General features: G+C 48.8%; 1 protein-coding gene across 2 annotated transcripts in view; it reads right to left on the bottom strand.

The window, feature by feature from the left end:
• The window catches only part of LOC144784260 (mitochondrial Rho GTPase 2-like), a 1917079-nt gene that overhangs the window by 1688541 nt on the left and 210054 nt on the right, over positions 1–18484 (bottom strand). For both annotated transcript variants that reach the window (XM_078662926.1, XM_078662927.1), the window contains exons 11-12: positions 14063–14131; positions 13202–13312 (exon numbers count right to left, since the gene is read on the bottom strand). In XM_078662926.1, coding sequence (XP_078519052.1) covers positions 13202–13312; positions 14063–14131 — 180 coding nt within the window. The remainder of the gene's footprint in view (positions 1–13201; positions 13313–14062; positions 14132–18484) is intronic.

The raw sequence follows: 18484 nt of genomic DNA, 5'->3' as shown, positions 1-18484 counted from the left end.
GCTCTAGTAGAATGAGCCCCAATACCTTCTGGAGGTTCCCTGTGCACCATGGAGTAGCAGATTTTCCTGCATAGGATAAATCAGCTTGATGATGTGCTTTTTGTTGACTGCCTTGCTTTTCATTATTCCAATACAGCCACAAAATGCTGACCATCTAGCCTGAATTCACATGTTCTGCCTTGCAGATGAGGACCGCTCTCTTGGTATCAAGTTGATGAAGTTTTTCCTTTTCTTTTGTAGGATGTGGAGGCGGGTGGAATGTGAGAAGGGTGATGGATTGGCTTAAGTGCAAGGGAGTGACCACTTTAGGCAGGAAGGCAGCCCTCATTTGTAATACCAGTTTGTTGAGGAAGAAAGTGGTGAAGGGGGATTTTACACGCAGCGCCTGAAGTTCACGTACTCACGGGCTGAAGTGATAGCAATTAAGAAGATAGTCCTGAATGTTAATAACTGTAAGAAACAACACCGTACAGGTTCAAATGGGGTACATGTTAAGAAAGTAAGACGTAAATTAAGATCCCAATGTGGCATAATAAATGGAGTAGCAGGGTACTTGTTCACAAGACCTTTGAGAAATCTCATAACAATTGGAGGCTTACAGAGAGTTGGTGGATCAGGTAAACATACAAAAGCCGATAAGGCTGCCAAATAATCTTTTTCAGTAGCCACCATGCAACCTTAATGGTCCAGCAAGAAGGCAAAATGAAGAAAATATGATAGGTGAGCCTAAAGGGGAGATTTATAGCACTGTCTGTACCACTGAACAAATGTGGACCATCTGCTAAAATAAACTGTTTTGGTGGAATGTCTCATAGTACATAAAATAATATCCACCACTTCCGGAGGAGGTAAAGAGAATGCACTCAGGTTTCCCTGCTTAATCCTGAGGCATGTGCACGAAGGCTCTGGATGTTGGATTGGCGAACCTGCCCCTGAGACTGCATGATGAGGTCTACTATGTGAGGGAGATGGAGCAGAGGGCACAGGGACAGGTGAATGAGGTCTGCGTACCTCACTCTTTGTGCCCAGTTCGATCAAGATTGTTTGGGCGTGGTTGAGGCTAATCTAAAGACATGAGGAATTAAGGGTATGGGGAAAAGCATAGTGAAGTAGAAAGTTCCACTTCAAATGAAACATGTCCTTCAGTATGCCCTGTATTAGATAATGAAAGGCACAACATTTGGTCAGCGAGCATTCTCACAAGTGGCAAATAGATCTATCTGAAGAGTCCCCCACAGCTGGTAGATGTACTGGACTATCTCTGGGTGAATACCACACGTAGTCTGCAAGATGATATCTACTGCGATTGTCCGCTCACATTTTGAGCGCTCTGCTGGAAAGCAAATATAATAGTCCTGAGCCTAGAACCAGAGTCGCAGAGCCTCTCTGCAGAGAAGATGTAACCCCACTCCTCTCTGTTTGTTGATATACCACATTGCAGGCATACTGACTGTCAAGATCTGGACTGACTGACTGAAAAAGGTTGGGAGTAAGGCCTTGAGAGCCAGATGGATTGCCAGTAATTACAAAATACTTATGTGCAACATATGTTCCTCTGGCCACCAGAGGCCTCCGATCTCCAGTTCCTTCAAATCTTTTGATGAGCTCCCTCATCTAGAGTGGAGGCATCCAAGATCAGTGTTGTTACCGGAGTAGTAGTGTGATATGGTTTTCCTTGAGAAAGGTTGCTGCTCACACTCCACCACTGTTGATCACTGCTGTGTCCCTGGAGATCTTTATAACAGCCTGTAGATCTCCCCTGTGTCGGCACAATTGCCTGCAGAGACACCACTGGAGAGCTATTTGCGCCAGAATATAGAAGGGTAAAGCAGTCGTTAGACCGGCAGGACTGGGATGATCGCTTCATCCTGAACTATCACAATCATAGCCTTAATATCTTTAACCCTCTGAGGAGGAGGGAAGACTTGACTTGATGTGGTGTCCAATACTATCTATATGAACAGGAAGCGCTGAGAGGGCACCAGGTGAGATTTGGGCTTGTTGATCAAAAAGCCCAGGTGGAACTACAAGGTGGTTGTTGCCTACAAGTGACAAGATACCATCTCTGGATAGCTTGCCTCGATGAGTCAGTCGTCCATGTAAGGAAATATTGTGATTCCTACCCGTCTGAGATGGGCTGCAACCACCGACATCACCTTCGTGAATACTTGAGGTGCTGAAGTGAGACCAAACGCTTGGACCACTAACTGGATGTTGTAATCCAACCATGAAGCGAAGGAACTTCCTGTGTGAATGCAGAATTAATAGGCATCCAGAAAGTCGACCAACACCACCCAATCTTCCAATTCCAGTGCTAGCAAAGCTTGAGCTAGGTTTTGCATTTTTAACTTTTCATTTTTGAGGTTCAAAACCCTTTTTAGAATCAATTGCTTTTATTGTGTGGTAAAGCATCTGAATACACAGCCCAGCTGCCTACATTCAATGGCCGGCACAGCGTAACCTCTTGACGACTTACACAGCGTACAGGTCAACAACCCAGAGGGCGACCCCGTGACAGAGATTTCCGGGCTATAACCAGCTATCTGGCAGTTGCGTAAGTACCACTTTTATAGGAGAAAGAAACAAAGAAGAGAGACAAACTTCAGATATGAGCTTGCGGTCATCCTTCTTGCAAACTAGCCATTTCTCAAAAGCCGTCAAGGGGCGGGACATTAAAGCAAAGTTAGCGGGTTGGGTCACCCAGTGCGCTAACTGCGAGTAATGAAAAGTGTCAGACTCTGCGAGATGGAAGTACTCCCCACACAGTTGGGAGAAAGGGATCAGGCCTTCCAGGTCAAAGAGAGAGCCCACCCTCTTACAGCCCTGCTCCCGCCAGCGGTGGAAGATTGGGGGCGCACATCCCGGTGGAAAATCGGGATTGTCGACAATGGGAGTCATAGGGGAAGGAAGAGTAGACCAACCCCTGCGCTGCGCTAATTGGTCCCAGGCTTTCAAAGTATGTGAGGTCACCAGGGAAGAGTCAAGGACCCATGCTCTGTGCTTGCGCAGCAGCCACAACTCACGCCAGATGTTACAACCCGCCACCGTCTGGTCCATAAAGTTCCAGTGTTTGCTGGACAAGGCCCTATTCCACTCCATGATATACCGGAGTAAGGATGCTTGATAGTAAGCCGTCAGTAAGGGAAAGCCCAACTCACCCGCAGCCTTTGGCGCGGTGACGTGGGCAATGCAAGCCTTTGCCGTTTGTTGCTCCACAAGAATGTATTGAGGATCCCCTGCAGCTTCCGAAGAGTGCCTGGGTGGGGACTCACAGGGAGCATATGGAAAAGGTAAAGTACACGTGGGAGTATGGTAATTTTTACTGCTGCCAGCCTCCCGTACCAAGCCAAGTTAAGGCGGGACCAGTCTGAGAGTGCTTTAGTAGTTTGATCCACCAGTAGCTTATAGTTGAGGGAGACCGTATGAGCTATAGAAGAGGTCAGTCGAATACCCAGGTATGGAATATCAGAATCAGCCCAATGAAAGGCGAAGTCTTGCTGCAGATCTGGAACCTCCGCATCGGGAACAGAGATGTTAAGAATTTGCCATTTTGAAAAATTGACTTTAAATCCTGCAACCTTCCCGAATTCAATGAGCTCCGCCGATAGGTACCGCAGGGAAGAGTGAGGCTGGGTAAGCGATAGGATAACATCATCGGCGTATAAACTGATTTTGTGCGTGTCAGCCCCGAATTTAATCCCCGCAATGCCCATATTTGACCGTATACGTTGGGCAAAAGGCTCCATATAGAGTGCAAAAAGTAACGGGGATAAGGGACACCCCTGCCGCGTCCCTCTAGTGTTGGGGAAAAGGGCCGAATTGCACCCATTCACTCGCACCGCTGCCTTAGGGGCTGCGTAGAGGCACCGAACCCAATGCACAAAGTTGTCACCTACCCCAAAGGCCTTCAGAACTGCAAATAGGTATTCCCAGTCCACCCGATCGAAGGCCTTCTCGGCATCGATGGAAAGAAAGAAGGCCTGAGCCCGAGAATGGTGGACCAGGTCCATGAGGTGGAGGAGCCGTTTGGTATTATCCCCCCCTGCCGCGTTGGGATATAGCCCGCCTGATCCGGATCTATGATTCCGTCCATCAAGGGGCTGAGTCTCGCCGCTAGAATGCTCGCAAAAAGTTTTGCATCAATGTTAAGAAGAGAGATCGCCCTATACGAGCCGCAGTCTTTAGGGTCCTTCCCAGGCTTAAGTATAACAGTGATTGCTGCCTCAGACATGGAGGGAATTACCTCTCCCGTATCGAGAAAGGAGTTGAAGAGGCGGGTTAAAAGAGGAGCCAGCTCCACACAACAGGTTTTATAAAATATGGCAGAAAAGCCATCCAGCCCTGGGGATTTTGCCACCTTCAGCCGAGCGATAGCAGATATGACCTCCTCTATGCGGATCGTGGTGTCTAAGGCGTCCGCCGACGTCTTAAAGAGAGGCGTAATGCACAGATTGTGGTTTTTTCAAGGAAGAAACGTAGAAATAATTACAGTTGGAACTTAGGTGGAAGAAAAGTAGAAATAGTGAACGAGTATCCCTATCTTGGCAGGATACTATCAAAGAACATCTCCAATGCAAAACACATTGAAAATCTAATTAGGAAATCTGATGTACACACTGAGGCTCTTTTAAGACTCTATCGCTCCACCGGAAGTCGGCACTTCTCTTCCTTAATCAAAATTTATAAAGTAAAAATTCCACCTGTATTATCATATGCAACAGAGTACATCCCGATAAAAAAGTGGACCTACATGGACCGTAAAGAGGGGAAAATTTTAAGAAAATTAATGAAGGTCTCTGACTCCGTACCTGTTCAGGCTTTACGTTTGGAGTTCTCGATTACAAGTTCTTTTGCCACAGCAGTAGCCAATGTAATCAGGTGGAGCTACAATCTACTTAAAGCTAAGGAGGGCACATTAAGACACCTATTGAAAAATGAACTTCTTTATAGTGAAACAAAAAACCAGACCTTCTCAACCAATATGAAAATTATATTCCAAATGGCAGAAATCACCTCGGATATTTTATGCAGTTGGTCAGCAGCTCAACTGAAATTGTTTCTAAGATGTTACACCCCGAAACTAAGCTACGAATTAGACTATGAACACTGCAAAAAACTGAAAACATATAAATCCTTCGTGGACTCATTGGAATATAAGCAAATTCAACCATATATCAGGTATTCCCTGACTCATGGTGTAAGGAGGACAATCACCATGCTAAGACTGGGTATCCTACCAGTATTAACTTACACAGCAAGGTGGTCGACTGGAAGATCACTCCTATGCCCCCTGTGTGAAGGGGGAGACCAAGATATTGAGCATTTGCTGTTTGTGTGTCCCAATATAAATGTAACTACTGCACGCACCAGATACCTTGCCCCGATCTATCAAACTTGTAGAATTGTCAAAGTGAGTGAACTTTTGCAGCTATGTAAATATCCGTCAAATGAATTTGTTTGTTATAATTTTTTTAAGTTTCTAAAATCTTTTTTACCATTGTATTGATTATATGTAAAAATTATTTTTCCTTTATATCTGTAAATTGTATATTTGTGGTCCTCTATATGAGTACCAATACAAATAAAATCTTTTTGACTTTTTTGAGAGGCGTAATGCTGCAGGACGCCAAGTAGTCCCTATTCCCTCAGAGTCCGCTGCCTCCCCCCTGTACAGACCATGATAGAACTGCCGAAAAGATTCCACAATGAGGGCGTCAGTGGTATGTTCAACTGCCTGAGGGTCTCTGATGGATTGTATGACCGACAGCTGAGTTCGCGCTCGCAGCCTATGCGCCAGCATCTGTCCCTCCTTATCCCCGCTAAGGTAGAATTTGTGTCGCAAGCGCAGGAGGGTGTGTTCTGCTCTGTCTAAGTCAAGGTGTTTCAGAATGCGCCGCTTTGTCTCTAACTCTCTCCAGACTCTTGGCGCCCCAGTCCTCTTGTGTATCGCTTCCAAGGCGCCCACTTCCCTCTCCAACTCAGCGGCTTTTCCTTGCGTAACCGCGCATACGTCGCTGCAAACGCAATAAACTCCCCCGCACTACTAACTTCAATGCCTCCCACACCGACGCTAGGGCCGTACCGTCTTGGTCATTCTCTGCGAGATATTGGGTGATAGTGTCCCGTATTCGTGCGACCACCGACTCCGAGTGGAGTAGGGAGTCACGGAGGCGCCAGACGGACGGCAGCGGTCGCTGACCCTGAGAGGTGAGTACCACCGATATGAGGGCGTGGTACGAAGGGGAGCGCGCAGTAATGTCCGCTGCTGACAGATGAGGCAGGAGAGAGGATGTGGCCAAGAAGTGGTCCAAACGTGCATAAGTTTTGTGCGCCGCAGAACAGTAGGTGTAATCACGCTCTAGGGGGTGCTGGACGTGCCACACATCATTCAACCCGCCCTCAAGCAGCCACTGTCTCCCCCCTGAGACATTGCTCTTGTTTGGTAGGACCGCTGCTCAGACCTATCCATCCCCGGATTCATCACTATATTCAAGTCCTTCCCCACCAGGATCGATGCATCAGGAGACGCTAAAACCTCAGAGAGGGCCGCCCGCAGGAAGGGTTCTTGTCGTTCGTTCGGGGCATACAGTGATACTACCGTTAGCTGCGTCTCCCCCACTGGATGCGGACAGCTAGCAATCTCCCCTTAATGTCAGCCACCTGGGAAAGTACCTTGCAGTGGGCGCGAGCACTAAAGAGGATCGCCACCTCATGTTTCTTAGCCGGACCTGAGGACCAGAGTTGTAGAGGGAAGCGCTTATCTTTCATCCATTTAGTATCCCTAGAGAGAAGGTGGGTCTCCTGTAACAGGCACACGTCACCCTCCGCATTCTCTAAGAGGGAGAGGATGGCCGAGCGCTTAACAGGGCTATTTAAGCCCTGAACGTTTAGGCTCACAATCTTTAGATCCCTACCCATAACCCCAAACGGGAAGGAAAGAGCCCATGTCGTACCTAATGCCAATAGCGCTAAGTGGACAAGGGTGCATTGCCTGCGGGTTTGATCCTCGCCTGGCCTGCTGGAGAACTGATGCGGAGCCCCCAAAATAATCCCGAATCCCCAACAAAACCCCAGAACCCAAGCCCCAATACAAAAAAACACAAAGAGGAAAGAGATGCAACAGTCGCATGTAGTGACTTCAGTCTGTCGTGCGGATCCATCCGTTAGGGAAACATGGCGCCATCATGGAACTCTGCACGCTCCTGATACAGGGAACTCCAACTCACAAGGACTAAGATAATAGAACAAGGTCTCTCCCAAAAACTTCCCGCCTCCGGCGCCGCATAAAAATCCCACCAGTGCCAGTCATATGGGCCTCAGGGGTCCCAGAGTTGTCGGTCACCAACGCCACTGAGGTAACAGCAGCTTCTCTCTCCAGCAGACTCGCGGACACGTCTGGTTTCGCCGGCGGAGGGGCCTTACCCACGCGTTGACATTCAGTGGATCATCTACGCTGTCTAGCAGGCGTTCTGGCGCTCCCGGGCACAGGAGCAGGCAGTTTCAGACCCAAGAGCTCGAAGGCAGCGCCCAGGGAGCGAACCTGATGTAGCCTGCCATTGTGTTTGAAGATGAGCCGAAACGGATGGCCCCACGAATAAGGGGTTCCCTGCTCACGTTAGTGATTAGTGATGGGTTTGAAGTATTTGCGCTTGACGAGAGTGGAGGCCGCCAAGTCCTGGAAAAGTGCAGGCTGGTGGCCCCGAAACTGCACGGGGTTGAGGTCACGGGCCTTCCGAAGGATCCTCTCCTTGATCTGGAAGTCATGGACACACACCAGTATGTCCGGTGGCGGAGCCCTGGCACCACGCGGCAAACCAACACGGTGGACTCAGTCCATTTGGATTTCCTGTTCTTCCCATTCGCCAAATATCTGTCGAAACAGCTCACCCACGTATTCACGGAGGTCATCTCCCTCCCCCTTCCACGGGACCGCCCGTATTCTAATATTGTTCCGCCGGGATCGGTTCTCCAGATCCTCGGCGTGGGCCTGGAGGTCGAGGTTTTGTTCCATGAGGCGGAGGACGTCCTGCTAAAGTTGGTGCCCTTCATCCGCAGTGCCCAAGTCAAGATCCTCCAGGGTCGCCACCCGCTCGCCAATGGCATCGACATCTCCCCGCATCTCGTGCAGATCCGAGGAGAGTTGAGAGCAGAGCTCTAAGATGTCTTCCTTTATGGCAGAAAATAAGTCTATCATGAACGCTTTGGTCGCCGGGAGATCATTGTCGTAAGGTTGCATGGATTTGAAATCCGACTGAGACGCTGCTTGACCTGGCGCCTTCTGGAGTAGGTCCTTCAGGGGTTTGTCCTTCCTGTTCCTGCAGGACGACATCTTGCCGCAAGCAAGGCTCCACGCGCAGCAATACTGTGAAGGGGCAGAGGTAGAATCCGCTCCCAGGGAACCAATCGTAGCTCACTCACTCCGGGGCGCACACCCTAGTCCCGACTGCAGCACCTCACACCGCCTCACAACGCGGCCCACATGATTGTCCTTAAGAAGGGGGCCAGAGTGCAGCCGGACCCCACTCCAACCTCTCCAAGTGCCACAGATCCCGAAGACAGAGTTGCATCTCAGCCAGAAGAAGGGGTCTTAGCTGAGGGCCCGGACATCGGCCACACCAATCACTTAGTAAGAGCGGGAGGAGCACCCCACACTACGCCCACCACCACACTCTGGCAGACACAGGCCCTCAAAATCCTCCTTGGCCCGCGGCCCTTCTCCACACTCCACCCACAGCACTCAGTGGAGGCAAGGCTCAATTAGGCACCAGCAGCACTCTCCCCTTCAGCGTGTAGGCAAGGCCCAGAACGCTAGGAGGAAACACCGCCCGTCGACACGCGGGCCGAAGCTGGTACCCTCGCTCCCCGCAGAACCTCCGGACCCCAGCCACACTGCTAGGCCTACGCGGAGTCTACCCCAGGGGAGGGGCGCTCCTCACCGCTACAGTCTCGTGGCCTCCCAACAGCGCAGTCAGTCGGGTGGAGGCACCCGGGCCGCCCCAGTCACCAAAGGAAGACACACAAGCTAGGGAAGATGCCGCACTGAAGGGAGAGGCACTGCCAGCCGATGCACAGGCCGATGGTAGGTCTCCCGTTCCCTGCAGGGCCCTCAACCCTCGATGCCACGGCAGGGCTGACATATACTCCGCGTCTTGGGAGGGCCGCTCGCCTCCGTCACAGCTCGCGCAGACCACACCAATGCAGGGGATACTCCAGGGCAACTCCCTCCCGCAGCACCTATGCGCTCTGTTAGCGGGACCGCCTCGTAGCCAGTTGAGAAGGGGGGAGGCTTCATCGACCCCCCAGGCACCAGCACTGGTATCGAGGCCCCGCACCTGCTCCGTCCGCAGGGCCTCCTGCCGTCCGCCGACCCACGGACCGAGGTCACGGTCCCGCTCCAGCCGCCCTTCTACTCCTCACCTCTCTGCCCTCGTTGTCACCTGGGCCCAAGCAGGTTCTTGCCGCAGTGGCAAGGGAGCCCTCCCTCGCCCAGCAAGGGGGGGGGGCTCGACCGTCACAGCCTCACCGGGGAAAGTGCCCACGACGCACTGCACCACACCGGGCCGCCTGTGTACCCAGGCTCTGCACCCCCCACGTGGATCAGGCCTCCAAGCAGCAAGATGGCGTCGGCACCTCAGGTCTCAGGTTTGCCAGGACGTCTCCACCGCTCCGTCACCCAAGGCCCAGCGCCGATCTTCAAGGCGTCTTCCCGGCTGTGGTCCCCAGAGGTCTCAGCAGGCGGCCGGGGCATCATAGGGCCGAAGGCAGTCACTGCATCTCCGCTTCATTGGGCCCAGAGGCCCGCTGCACGGTCGGGGCTGGCCTGCCCGGGAAAGACATCAAACCCCACAGCTGCGCGGAAATAGGCACACCATCGGTACCGGGATTGCTTGCCGGTACAGCAGGTCCCCGCGGCTGGCTCGGATGGGCACCAGGTAGGGCGATATACAATGCTATGTTCGGGCGGCGCCGGAGGGACAAGAAAGCAGGTCCTACTCCGCCGCCATCTTGGCCACGCCCCCCGATCACGGTCCTTTTTGAGGATCAAGAAGTAACAAGAGTAACATCCTTGACCCCGTTCCTCCTCTGGAACCAACTTTACTATGCCCTTTTTGGAGCAAGGATTGAACTTGTTGCTGGAGGATGAGCAGTTGGTCTTGTGGAAATTAATCTGGTTGGGGAGGGATGGGAAGTGGGGATTGTTTACCAGGTTAGGCATACCCCCTTTCCGCAATTTGCAAGACCCAAAGGTCTGAAGTTAGGACCCTCAATGCTTGTGAAAAGGAGGAGGATACCCCTACTCCAACGGGTAGCGTGTTATCCGATAATGTGGAACTAGGACTGCTTCCCTGCAGTGGCTGGGGAAAAGGAAGAGGAGGAGAGAGGATGGGGTAAGATATGTTGTTTTCCTCTGCCACACCCCTTGTAATGTCTGTAGAGTGGGTATGCCTGTTGCTGTTGAGCAGAATATTGTTGATGCCCTCAAATGGAGAAGCCTCTACTAAAACCACTACATTTCTTAAAATGGTCAGTCATTCCTAGGTTGGGCTTTAGACAAAAGATCTAGCTCAAGCTTTTCTGTGTTTGAATCTTTCAAGAGCTAAGTCTGCCTCAGCACCAAAGAGAGGAGAGATCCATCAAATGGTTAAGTCCATGAGTGTTGTTTGGGCATCCAGAGAGAAGCCTGAATTTAGCAACGAGGTATGTCTTCTTTGGGAGACCGAAGTCTCTTTAGCTCTAGCCACTGAATCCGCAGTGTCAATGTTGGATTGTAAGCCCTGCTTTGCAGCAGCCTGACCACCATTTATGAGATCACTGAAGAGATCCAGAACCTCATTTGACAGGTTAGGGATGACAGACTGAGCAGAGTTCAAGAGGGCATGCACATATCTTCCCACATGGCAAGTGGCATTTATTGACTGGAGAGCACTACTTCTGTCTAAAAAGATCTTTTTTGCGTATTGGTCTTTTTGAATTACATTCAATCAGATGCTATGGATTGTAATGATCCAGTAGTCAATTTTGATGAACATAAAGCCCCTACTACCAGGATTTCTGGGGAAGGATCGGTTGACAAAAAGTCAGGGTCCCAGGGGCAGGTTTGTAACGGCAAGCTATCTGCCTGGATACAGTTGTAAATATTGTCGACTTTTACAATTAGCCAAGATAGGTTCAGTCAGGGCTTCATTAAAAATGAAGAAGTGCCTCTGCAGGGTGAGAGGTAGAATGCAGCACTTCCGTAAGGATGTTAGATTTGACCTCCATTGATAAAAGTTTCAGATTAAGAATTTCTACTGCTTTTCTCTCTACAGAATTATATACGGTCACTTCAGGTGGAGGAAAACCTGCTGGGGCGAACAGTTCCCACTCAGGGGGAAGTATTAAGGTATTTTCATCCTTCAAGCCTCCCGATCCATCATTATTTGACCTATATATTCTTGGAGATCTTCATACCCACAGAAAAAATCTCTCTTCTTCAAACCTCTGCTCTTCCCTCTTAGACTAATGGGGCATATGAGGCAAGGATTATGGCTGGCATGGTAGAGGTTCTAGCGGTGTCGTTTGTGGCACCATTGGTGTCGACTGTGGCATCGGAGATATTTTGTGCTTTGAAGCCGAAGGAGATGAAGCAGCAACAATTAACTGGGGTGGAGTCTACTTCGCCATTAGTGCTTCTGGAGTCGGTTGTGTAGATACCTAGGACACTTAAGGCAATGGCAGGAAGGGCATTAAGGGTGCTGGAAAACCTCCAAGGCAGTATGCCATCTATCCCATGGGGCCAGTCAGCGCACCAAGAGGGAATCATAGTCATGTTGAAGAATCTGAACATGGCTTTCAGGAAAAATGATGGATCTGTCCCAGGTGTTGAAAAGCCTGGATATGGGTGTCCAGACTGGAGAATCTGGATCAACACCATAAGAAAACTAGCTGGAACTGCGCCGGCTCAGATGCAGCATCTAGGACCAGGCCTGCTGAAGTCACCAGATCATTTTCGGTAGGTTGTTCTTGGTCCGATGCCGGAAGGAGAGAAGTTTGAGGGCTCCGTCACTTGCTTCTTGAAGAATGACACATGAACTTAAGTCTTCTCTTTTACTTGTATTTTCTCTCTGATGGCGTTGAAGAATGAGGTGATAGAGATTTTGAGATCTTGGACGAGATTTTCAAAGTCCCCGATATTCAACTTTGGCCACAAACATGTTGGCTCTGCTTTCTTTAAGCGCCTTGGGATGCATTTTTTAATAGAGGTCGCATGCGTCAATGTCGTGGTCAGATCCAAAGCACCATAAAGAGATGAAGTAAGTGCCCATGATGGACAGCTGACCCTCGCAATCTTGACTTGGCTTGAATCCGTATTGTTTTGGTGGCAACATGCGGAAGAAAACTGCACGTAATAAGATAAAGTAACTTAAAAATCATCAAATAATGACAATTGTTTTGAGGAGAGTTAAACAACTCAGTGGCACAGAAGAAAGGACTTGACATTAACATGCTGACAGGGGGCTTATGGCTCCAGTGACCTCACAGCATGCGACTGGGCCGACGCCTCCTACTGGCATGAGAGAGAAATGTTTCTAGATGCAGACTGATGTCTGGGATATTCAAAAGGTGGGCAATCTGCAGGTAGATGAGGTATCAGAACAACTGTGCAAAATGAGCAAGTTATTGCTCCACCACCCCCATAGTTAGCATTTCCATACATTCAACTATATCATCTGTCCAATAACACTAGTCTGTAACTGCTGCGGTATCATTGCTAGATTTCCCCATAGCCAACAATCCTAAACATTGTTCCATACCAACTTTCCCCACAGCATGAGTTAGTCATTGCATCTGCAGAATCCCCCATATCTAGCACTAGCGTACAATTTCCCATAACTACTGCTCATATTCCACTAGGCAGCCATTGCACCTTGTCCATCTCCCAACCCATAGTTTCTACACTAGCATCCCCTAAAACCACTGCTCCTTCACCACCAGTCAGTCATTGGTCCAACCTTATTTCCATCCTATCCAGCACTAGCAATTTCCTATCCCAAACAATTGGTTCTACATCAAGCTCTCTTCGCCTCTCTCATTGGTCTGCATCCCCATTTTAGTAATAACTCCAACACTAACCCTCATTCTTTGCTCGTATAATCTGTGATGGCATCATGAGACAAGAGTAATCAATGCCAAAATATGGTAAAAAGCTAATCTATTTTACCTTATCCGTGTGTCCAAGAAAGAATGTCTGCTCGCCGGAATCAATCTGCATGGCAACTATAATAGCATGGCATGGATAAACCACTGCAGTGCCCAACTTATTCCAAAGCGCCTGAAAAATATAGCTTGGCACAGTAAGCAATATGGATGGCAATTTAAAAAACAAATTACAGTAATATTTACAATATAAAGAAGAAATGCAGGATGATACTCGGATAACCTTTTCATACAACACACAAGAAAACAGGGAAGAGGAGCCACCCAATATAAAACAGGTAGAGTTAAAAAATAGGGAAGTGGGGAGGCCAATGAAAGTAAAGGAAGATGGGGCAACATTAATATGAAAACGCCTGAGCAAGCCCCTCTTTTCCACTGGGAATACATCTGCTTAATATTTCCACTCTGCCCTTTAAGAGAGCACTTGGTCAGAATTGCAAGGACATAGAGAGACTTACAAAATCAAATATCATATTGAAATTTTGAGCTATACTTCTAATACACTGATAATTCCTCTGATAGGCATTTTTAAAAATTCGCGTACACCTGTGGCATTCATTGATGACAGAGCAACAATTAAAGGAATGGAAAAGAGATTGCTAATAAAGTTATGGGAAAAAAAGGAAAGGTATGGAAGACGGGCCATAGATTACAATTAAGAAGTTCCTCCAATGAAAGTAAGTTACAGTGTAATCTAACAGAGCAGTCAGATGTGTGCTTTGCAAAAAGCTAATAATACACCTTTCACAATCTTTTGTTTGATATTGTAATAAAAAGCAAACCTGCTGCTTTTAATCTTTTTTCTCTTTGAAGCAAACTTAAATTGCCTATCACTACTAAACCCCAAAATGATAAGACTACTTACCCAACGGGTGGTACAGCCGCCAAAGCCAATGATTTTACTCAGCTTTAGGATTGGATCTGGCAGGAGCCTCTAAAAGAGAGCAGAATAGTATTACTCATGATGTAAGATTTTAAAGGCTTTTACAATCACCCCACGTAACACTGACAGAGACACAGAATGCATGTGTGAGAGGATGCAGCCTGGTAAGGGCGATTCTTGTGTGTTTAACCCCTTGCATGCTGGTGACGAACCCCAGCCGTCACGCTCCACGGTGCTCGTGTGCTGATGACGGCTGGGGTTCGTCACGGACCGCCCTGTTCTTTTGTTTACCGCACAGCGGCGGAAACGGGCCAGCAGCGAAGGGGTTAGAAAAAGAAAAATATACATTTTCCCCCACCTTTTTAGATTGACCTTTAGGCAGAAGTCCATGAAGATTAGAACATGGCCTCTCACCTATTAAGACTAAATGCTGCTCCCAAAGAGCAGTCCAACAATGCTCTTCAACAATAGAACTCATTAAGGCTAAAATGAGGCTAATACAAGGCTGAATGTAGGAGGCAAGATATAATCTTCAAAGGTAATAAAGGTAGGGCATGTTGGTCAAGAATGTGATGACGATAACCAAGACTGAGAACTACTAATTCAGGTAATCTTTGTCTCCTTTCTGTCACAGAATTTGCATAATACTTCATAACATTTAAAAGTGAGTTCAAATTGCACAAATTGTATGACAATGGGCAAATGAGAAAAATGTTACTGAGAGGGAACCAATTGTGCTTGTGGGGGATTTTAATTGCCACTTATGTGACTCTCCTCTTGGCCCTCAGGTCTCAAAGCCCAAGTGTTTGCTTTCCGAGGGACTCCACTTTAAGGAGGCCTTGAGCTTTGTGCAATCCTGGACTCATACACCTTGGTATTGGCCCTGGACAAATTGGTTAACTCTCCCAATCCTACCATCGTTCCTACCTTCAAGGGGAAGGGCTGTATGTCGATCATTGATTTTACTTTTGTTTCTGTCCCTTTTCTCCCACTCATTTATACCTTTAACATCCTCTATAGCTCCTTTAGTGACTATAAGCCCCTGTCCCTGGATGTTCTAACAGCCCCTCTTCCCGATCAGGGGGAGGGATTCTGAGGGGGCTTTCCTTGGTGGATCAAGAGTAGAAGGCTACATTGTGGTCTCAGGGGGATCCTCAGTACCTTAAAGCCTCCCTTTTTGCCAAGTGTGCGCAGGAGTTTGCCATTTGTCTGGACATAGAGGCTGTGGGAAGGAGGGTCATGCAAGCTTTTGAGGGTATCACTCAGGGTGTTCATAACCCACTGACAATAACGGCTCCACAAGACCCAAACTGGTTGGAGAGGAACTGTGCAAGGTCCCTTTTCAGCTGAAGGCAGCACTTAAGTAGTCACCAAGGGATAGGAGACAGGTTGCAGGGTGCAGGCAGGCCTATAAGAAAGCCCTAGACACCCGTAACTCTACTCTGAGAGAGATAGCCTGGCAGGAGCTTTGTCAGGCATGTGAGAGTGGGGACAACTCCCTCTTCTGGCAAGTGGTAAATAGACCCTGTTCTGCGGATGGTTCTGTCTCGGGATTATGCCATCATATTCCCGAGCAACAGTGGGTCGACCACTTTGAAGGTGTCTATAACCAGGGGTGGGGAATGTTGTCAATGACAGGACAGCAGTAGTTCCAGCTAGCGCCCCATTGGTTTTTGCTTTGGAAGAAGTTACCTAGAGCATCATGGCATTAGCCTGCAAGAAGGACCCTGGCCCAGACGGAATTTTCCAGGACCTGTTCAGGGCCAAAGTAGCGGTTTTGGGTCTCTCCTGACCCAGGTCTTGAATGCGGCTTCACAGGAGGGAGTGATGCCCTTGTGGTCCACAGCTGTGACTGAGGTGATATTCAAGAAGGGTGACTAGGACAATCCCTAATGTTACTGCCCAATATCGAAGACTTCGTGGATTATCCCATCACGTAAGGAGCTGGGGATTAGTAACTACCAGGGTGCAATCAGACTTTTGAACAGTGAACTGATTGTGTTTATGGTAGCTAGATTTTTATTGTGGGCATGGGAATTCAGAGTGAATCTCCTTACATAGGTTTACGACAGAATTAATGTGAACACAAATGCATTATCCCTATATAGCAAACTAGCCATCCCTAAAATGCTGTTTGGATTGGCCAAGATGTTCAATATAAGTAACCATGGATGGATCACGGACATCAAATGTTGCCACAAACAACAATCCAACTACTGGGACCTGATGCATCAGAAGACTCGCCCCTAGGACATTTGTGAACCCTTCACTGCTTACCTTCACCAAAAAGGTAGCCCTCCCACCGACAACAACCCCTCTCCAAAGCACTCAGATCTTGCACACTTCACCAGACCCCACAGTACGACCGTCACCGTAAGGAACTGTTTATATAGCAACACTGCATGGGGGGGGGGGGGGGGGAGTATGATGCCCGTGTAGGCTTGGCTTTTTCAAGAATGTAGTATGTGTATGGGATGCGTCCCAGCTGAACAAGTTACTTACCTTTGGTACCAATATATCTGTAAGAGACATATATTAGTTATGGATTCCATTACCTTAGAATTATCCCCAGGCGTTAGACTGTATCGGAAGAATTTTTCTTTCAGCAGTAACCATGCATGTCGGTAGGTGGTGTTGGTCGACTACGCGTTCGTCATTGGCGTCGTGATTGCCAGAAAGACGTTGCGGTACCTACTTAGACCCCGCCCCTGCGCACTGACGTCAGTTCTTTACACGACATTCCATGCCAGAAGCGAAGAGCCATACAAGACACTGGCCACTGGTGCATAAAACTAGGGCCCTGAAAGGGAGTCCATTACTCTAGAAGTCGGTTTGCAGAACGGGGAGGATGAGTGGGGCGGTAAGGAATGCATAACTAATATTCCTCTTACAAATATATTGTTACCGAAGGTAATTAACTTGTTCATCAGAAAGAGACTATTAGTTATGGATTCTTTACCTTAGAATAGATACCCCAGCAATACCAACCCCGGAGGTGGGTCTGCGAACAAAGTTCACACCAGGAAGGCCCGGAGAATGGAACGGACAAAGAAGCAGTCTCTCCGTTCTTGGCTGTCCAGGCAGTAATGGTTAGTGAAAAGTGTGCAACAAAGCCCACGTGGCTGCCTGGTAGATGTCATGAAGGGGGACTCCAAGTTCCAAAGCAGTAGTGTCTGCCTCGCCCTGGTGGAATGGGCGCACAACCCTACTGGAGGTTCCTTTTTCGCCAAGGAATAACAGATTTTAATGCAAAGAACAACTCATCGAGAGATGGTTCGTTTTTGCAGGGCCACACATTTCTTGGCGCCCACACAGCCAACAAAGAGCTGATCATCGACCAGGAATTGTTTTGTGCGATCCAAATGAAATGAAAGTGCACGTTTTGGATCCAGACGGTGGAGCCTCTCCTCCTCTTTAGAAGGATGCTGGGTGGGAATAAGGTGGGCAAAGTGACGTGTGTCCTATGTGGAAAGAGGTCACCACTGTGGGAAGAAAAGGTCTAGTGCGAAGGGCAACCTTGTCCGGATGAACAGCCAGGAAAGGAGGTTCAGAAGAAAGAGCCTGAAGCTCACTCACTCTGCGAGCAGAGGTGATGGAAACCAAAAAGGCAGTTTTGAGAATCAATAGTCAGAGCACAATTTGTTGCGGCTCAAAAGGAGCGCACATAAGGTAAGTCAGAACAAGGTTCAAGTCCCACTGGGGCATTATAAAAGTAATAGGAGGAAACAGGTGAGTAATACCCTTAAGGAAGCGATTTACTATAGGGGACTTGAAAAGAGAAGGCTGATCAGGATGCAGAAGAAAGGCCAAAATGACCGAAAGATAGCCTTTAAGAGTGCCCAGAGCAGAGCTGTGCTGGGCAAAAGAAAGAATGACGAGGAGAACCTCTGAAAGAGGAGCAGAAAGGGGATACACAACCTTTGCTGTGCACCATGCCACAAATTCATTCCATCTACAGGCGTTTACTGTTTTGGTGGAGGGATGCCAGGCTGCCAAGATAACGTTACAGACTTCGGGAGGAAGGACGAAAGCTGTCTACTGTCGCAAGGAGGTGGAGGCTGGACAGGTTCGAGTGGAGGACCGTCCCCTGCTGCTGCGACAGATGATCCTCCTGAAGAGGCAGTCTGACAGGAGGATCAATGGCCATGTTCAAGAGCTCGGGATACCAGACTCTTCGTGTCCAGTCCGGAGCCACAAGAATTACGTGGGCAGGTCGCGCTTGATCTTCTTCAGCACTCTTGGCAGAAGTGGTATAGGCGGAAAGGCGTATAGAAAACCGCAACTCCACTTGCGATGAAAAGCGTCGCCTAGCGAGTGCCGCCTTGGAAATTCCAAAGCGCAGAACTGGTGAAATTGCACGTTCTCTTCGGTGGCGAATAGATCTACCCAAGGCTCTCCCCACTG

Source organism: Lissotriton helveticus, chromosome 10, assembly GCF_964261635.1.
Source record: "Lissotriton helveticus chromosome 10, aLisHel1.1, whole genome shotgun sequence".
Lineage (NCBI taxonomy): Eukaryota > Metazoa > Chordata > Amphibia > Caudata > Salamandridae > Lissotriton > Lissotriton helveticus.
The sequence above is the reverse complement of the archived record's forward strand: the minus strand, read 5'-3'. Positions and strand labels throughout refer to the sequence as shown.